This window comes from Capra hircus, chromosome 1 (assembly GCF_001704415.2).
Source record: "Capra hircus breed San Clemente chromosome 1, ASM170441v1, whole genome shotgun sequence".
NCBI lineage: Eukaryota > Metazoa > Chordata > Mammalia > Artiodactyla > Bovidae > Capra > Capra hircus.
Genome location: NC_030808.1, coordinates 94591115 through 94596831, shown reverse-complemented (window position 1 = coordinate 94596831; position 5717 = coordinate 94591115). Strand labels below are relative to the sequence as shown.

Here is a 5717-nt window from a genome sequence, read left to right as displayed (position 1 = left end):
ATAGTTGTTTTAGTTATTAGAGAAATTTTAAGTATGTTTAGACAACCTAGGTTAATGAATCTACTTTTTCTTCTGCAAAATTTATGAAATTGCAATAAATCAAGTGTTACTGATGAACACCCAACGTCCAAATTAAGGTGAATTTAAAATTTAAAAAACAAACCAGATTTTAAAGACTTTAACATAAAAAACATAAAATTCTCATTAACAATTTTATATTGGTTTCTTAAGTGCTTTGCATCATATTTTTCTTGGACAGCACTGATCTGGGACTCTATGAAATTTTCTAGCTTCTGAAAGTCATATTTTACATTTTTTATTGTTTTAATAAAAATTATCATTATGAAAAAGAAATTAGAGTTAGAATTTGTCTAGTAAAAAGTGATCTAATTGCCTTCTCTACACTATCTCCCTTCTCTGAACTGCAGAGCCCTTGCTAGCACCAAGAGCAGAATGCAAAAATGATAGGCAGTGAAATATGCAGAAATCATGTATGACAGCACTGATGAGTGTGCAATCAAATCAAACTGCTCACACACTACAAAGTCTCTCTTTTCTTGTTCCCAATTGTCTTCAGACCTATGTGTCCCTAATTCTAAAATTAACCTCCAAACTACCTCCCAAGTTCTGCTGTGCTATGGCTTCTGGTGTAGAATAATGAGTGATGACTTTACTGGGCAATGTATTAATTAATTGCTGATCATGTATTAATACTAGATTCTGTCCAGGCCCGAGAACTTTCATCCTTTAGAGTGGAGAGCTTCCTCTGGGAGAAGGGTTCAAATCCCAGAAGTTTGAACACTGCCACTCGGTACTTCTTGGACATGATGTTGTAGAGAATAGGGTTGATGGCAGCACTGAGGTAGAAGAGGACGAAAGAGACGAGGTTGCAGTATTGGCTGATCTGAGCGATCTCCACAGATCCAGGCTCGAATGATTTGGAGAATAAATATCGTCCTACATGGAAGGGCAGCCAGCAGAGGATGAAAGCAAAAACCACTACAGCTGAAAAGACAATGAGAAAGAGAATGTCAGTTCAAGATATGTCATAGCAAACAGCAGTCTCTTTTGAAGACGTGGACTTGTTTTGATTATGCGTGGCATGACAATTGACTTCAGAAAAATATCATGTTTTGCTCTTCCCCATTCCTATATTTTAACCAAGATTGACTCTGTTTGGACCAATAGTTCAACCATTTTCACTAAGCTTTCCAATCATTTCTATTTAACAACTACTTTAGTAATTTTGTGCTTGAGTTGACATATTGACTCTAGTAACCTGACAATTTAGTCTCAATAGTCCACCATTTTATATGTGTTAGATCAAACCCATATGAGATAATGTGGTTGTAATCAGCCACAGTTATGTATCAGAGTTTCCTGGGGCACAGATTCCTTGGATATAATACAAACTAACTAAATTAAACTCTCTAGAAAGGAGACCAGGACACCTGTTCTCTTTTTTTCTTTTTAAAGTTTCATAAAAGACTGAATATGCAGTCAGGATTGAGAACCATAGAGATGAATGAGACTTTTCCACCTAAAATAGACATAAGTAAGGAATAAAAGGCCATAAAACCAACTAACATTAATGATCATCCATCCAAGTTTTAATTTTGCCCATGTAAGGTAGCTTTTTTTTTTTTCAAGACCTTTGCCTTTCTAGGTTAAGTTTTTAAAATTCAGAAATCAGAGGAAAAATAACAGAAAAAAATATTCTGGTCCTTTTGCCACTTTAGGGAATCACTCAAGTGACTGACTCCCTTCCAGTTGTCAAGGCAAAACAAAATTAGCATTGCTATTGAGACACCAGTGAGGATAATTAACAGTTTAAAAATAAATTAGAGGAAATTATTAAATGTACTCTCAAAACTAAGTTGCATAGTAGCAACTGACTGCCCCAGCAGCAACATGAATTTAAAGTCCCTTGAGGAGCACCAGCAGATTTAGGTCTATTAGTCATATTATGAGAATCACTGGTCTTAAAAAAAAAAAAAACAAACAAAACTGGCATTCTTTGAATAAACTCTATCACTTTAATATATAGGATTTCAGGAATTGTAAAATTACAATGCAAAATCATCCTGGAATGACTTCTAAGAAGCACTAAATATGCAAATCAGTACAAAATGTTGACTACAATGTCCAAATAATAAAACGTAAAGATCCTGGTTTTGAAAAAAGCAAGTAGAATTACAATTTCACTTGGATGTGAACACACTTTCTATTACTTGTACCAAACACATATAGTTACAGAAGCTGAATTTATGGAATAACTATTCCATACACACTCCAGTGTGGCATTGCATCCAGATGTTTTCTGAAGGCTCACTTGGGGAGAGATAGTAAGTCCTACCAGCTTCCACCCCTTCTCCTTTTCTTATGCTGGAAGCCTGCCTATCTTAGTTTATCTAGCCTTTCCTACTTGGAGAGAAAGGTAAGTACGAAAACAGAGATCCCAGTACTTCCTTCCAAAGCTGTATAAACAGCATCAGGATAAACAGAATTGAGGCAATTATCTGAAAAAAATACAAGTCAGAAAGCAAATCACAATGTTGAAAGAAAAATGAATCTTCTCTGATAGAATTATCCAAATGATCACATCTTTGGTTAAATTTACCACTGAATGCTTTCTAGAGTCAATACCTGATTTTTTCACTCCCAGTACCTGCTTTTCTTAATGCAACTTAGTTATCTCCATATTGAGGCAGGAAGCTTAACATCAACTTTAATGCTTCAAGACCACAATAGATTCTTTAATGAAAGATATCACTTTTGACATGAAGTTTCTAGGCTAATACACACTACATTGTAGAGGAAAGAGAGAAGGAAAGACCAGGAATGAGACACCACGAAAACAGAGAAAGAGACCAAAGGAGAAAGAGACCAAAGGAGAAAGTCAAGTGGCGAGAGGAGGGAAGGAGAAAGGAGAGAGGAAAACAGAGATATATAGACGGAAAAAAATGGAAAACAAAAAAGTAGACACACGACAGAGAAACTAGAGACCAAAGAGAGGGCTGAAGACCAAAACTGGAGCGAATAATTGAGAGATTTATAGGGCAACATAGACTTCATGAAACAGGAGAGAGAGGGAGACTCAGGGAGAAGGGGAAGGCACGGGGAGAGGAGAGCTCGAAGGCGCGCTGAGACCCACCCAGCATCTTCACGGTTTGTTTGTGGTTCTGGTCTCTGAGCGAGGCGCCCACCACCACCTCGCTGCGTCTTCTCCTCCATAGCTTCCTGCCGATGAGGCTGTAGAGCACAGTGAGGCAGAAAACAGGCAGGAAGAAGAAGATGCTGGACACCCACACCATGATGGTGAGCAGCCCGGAGCGCACGGCGAACTCGGTGGCGCGGCACTCGTTGGTGTCCCGAGGGTCGGTACCATTCTCATGCTCCACTCCGACCAGCATGAAGATGGGCCAGGCGCTGCAGAAAGCCACGGCCCAGATGACCAGGACGACTAGCTTCACCCGGCCCTTGGTGATCACCACCTTGGCCCGCAGCGGGAAGCAGATGGCGAAGTAGCGCTCGACGCTCAGCGCGGTGATGGTGAGCACCGAGGCGTAGGTGCAGCTCTCGCTGACAAACTGGAAGAGTTTGCAGAGCAGGTCGCCCAAGTTCCAGGGCCGGTAATGCCAGAGGCGTACGAGGTCGAGGGGCATGCAGAGGAAGATGAGTAAGTCGGAGAAGGCCATGCTGGACAGGTAGAGGTTAGTGGTGGTACGCAGCTCGCGGAAACGCGACACTACCAGCACGGTGAGCAGGTTGCCCGCGATGCCTACCACGAAGAGCGCCACGCAGGTGGCTGTGACTCCCGCCAGCAGCGGCACGGGGAAGAGGGGTGGCAGCTCGTCCTTCAGCGAGTCGTTGCCTGGGGCAGCATCCCAGTCCAGGTCCGGCAGCGTGAGGTTGGGCCCCAGCTCCTCGCTCCGCGTCGCATTCCACATGCTGCCGGTTCTGCTTAACTGGTTCAGGGACGCGACTGCACTGAGAGGCTGGATCCGGCTAGTCCGGGAGAAGGTCTCTTTAGGCTCAAAAGAGTGCGAGGGAGGAGCGTGCGCTCGCTCTCAGGGAGAATGCTTGGAAAAGAGAGAGAGGAGAGGCAGTTAGCTGAGCGAGAAGGTGAGATTGAGAGCCTGAGGGGGGAGGAGGGCGAGAGATGGAGGCAGGAAGACACACACACACGCACACACACACGCACGCACACACGCACACGCACACACTGGTGGTGAGATGGACAGAGTGACCTACAGCTCTGGCACCTCTCGTTTACCCCTTTCTCTCCCCCAAAGACCCTCTCTCCCAACCCAGCCTCCAGCCGGCCTCCACACAGGTACCTGTCCCTGGAGTAGCTTCACCAACTCTGCTTCCCTTTTGCGTTCAGTCTCCAGCTGCATCTCGCGTTTCCCAAAGCGCTGTGAAGCGGAGACCCGGCACTGCGATGCTGCAGCGCGCGGGAGCGCTCCCTCACTAGCCTTGGGCACTGCATGCCCAGTGCGGCCCCAAAGGCAGATCACACCCGAGGATGGGGGCGGGGATAGTGGGGAGAACACCTTCAGTTCTCGGGACTTGCCTCAACAAGGGTTAGAGTTGGCTACAAACCTGGTGTCGAAAACTGAGAGTGCACAACTGAGCTTGGGAAAAGGAGGTAGGGAGTGTTTCGACGGGAGAGGAGACCTTGGGCACCTGGGAAGAGCCTCACACGGTCCTGGAACCTACCATCGTCTCCGCGAGGAGAAGCGGCTTAGAGAGGTGCGGCCACTTGTCCAAGGTCACACAGCGAGCAGGGGACTCAGGTACTAGATTTGAATATCCCATCTGGTGGACTTCTGAGAACGAAGGAGCAAGATGTGTGAATAAATTATTGTGAATTCCAGCCCTTTGTGCAGTCTCCCAACTGGGCGGTGGTAGGGCATATGCTGTGTAGGAGATTACTTTTGCTGCAGCAAACCTCGGAGGAGGAGGAAAAGCTAAGGGGCATGCTAGCGTGGCAGAGGTGGGGGGAGCTGGTAAAGGGGGCGTAGCAGAGGCTGTAAGGCTGGTACGTTGAGGGTGATCAGTAAACATTTTCTGAGGCATGGATAAGAAAGGTTAGCCTTTGGGTAAATCATCAACCTTTTTGCTTCACATTTCGAGGATGTTGTGAAAACTACTGAAAATAGATGTCAAAAGTTGTAGCTTAATACATAAATATAGGCAGCAGCGTTACTGTTACTGCCATTGAGGGGCAGGAGCTGCGCTTCGTGGGTATGGGTCGGAGGCTACCTCTACGCTCTCTAGGTGACTCTCTCTGGACGCAGTCACAGTGTCCTCTGCTCAGAGCCAGGAATCCGCAAACTAAGGAGCGAAGCTGGAGGCTGCCCTCTAACTCACTAACCCGCCGGGCCTCTTCCAGCGAGCCAACCTGGCGGCAGCTCACAAGAGTGTTCAGCACCGCGGCCAGCGACCGGCTCCTCCTACCTCGCGGCACTGCTCACCCCGCTGAGGTCCGCCGCTGGCTCTCATCTTTTTCACTTCTGGCCTCAGGGCCTCAGCCCAGCTCCACAAGGGAGCCGGGAGATTCCTCCCAAACACAGACTCATATTAAGTGGCTTCGCTGACCGCGCCTATTCACACTCATCTACCCGTGGCCTAAATTGACTTTGTATGAGAGACAGCTTTCCCGAAGCGTTTTAGTGCCTTTGCATATGCCTTTGACAGATGGTTTATATTAC

General features: G+C 45.9%; 1 protein-coding gene across 2 annotated transcripts; it reads right to left on the bottom strand.

The window, feature by feature from the left end:
* Positions 205-5507, bottom strand: GHSR (growth hormone secretagogue receptor). 2 transcript variants are annotated; one of them, XM_018047679.1, is made up of 3 exons: positions 4341-5507; positions 3155-4082; positions 205-1005 (listed from the first exon to the last, which is right to left on the bottom strand). In XM_018047679.1, the coding sequence occupies exons 2-3, from the start codon at positions 3948-3950 to the stop codon at positions 701-703; spliced, it is 1101 nt and encodes a 366-aa protein (XP_017903168.1). In that variant the 5' UTR covers positions 3951-4082; positions 4341-5507; the 3' UTR covers positions 205-700. The 2 variants fall into 2 exon arrangements, with proteins under 2 accessions (XP_017903168.1, XP_005675366.1); XM_005675309.2 differs by having other exon boundaries at positions 3155-4707.

Bases quoted from the DNA above. Each gene is read 5' to 3' on its own strand.
- GHSR (XM_018047679.1), bottom strand. From the start codon at position 3,950: ATGTGGAATGCGACGCGGAGCGAGGAGCTGGGGCCCAACCTCACGCTG. The intron at 1,006-3,154 runs GTGGGTCTCAGC...TTGTCTTTTCAG, and splicing joins ACAAACCGTGAAGATGCTGG to CTGTAGTGGTTTTTGCTTTC.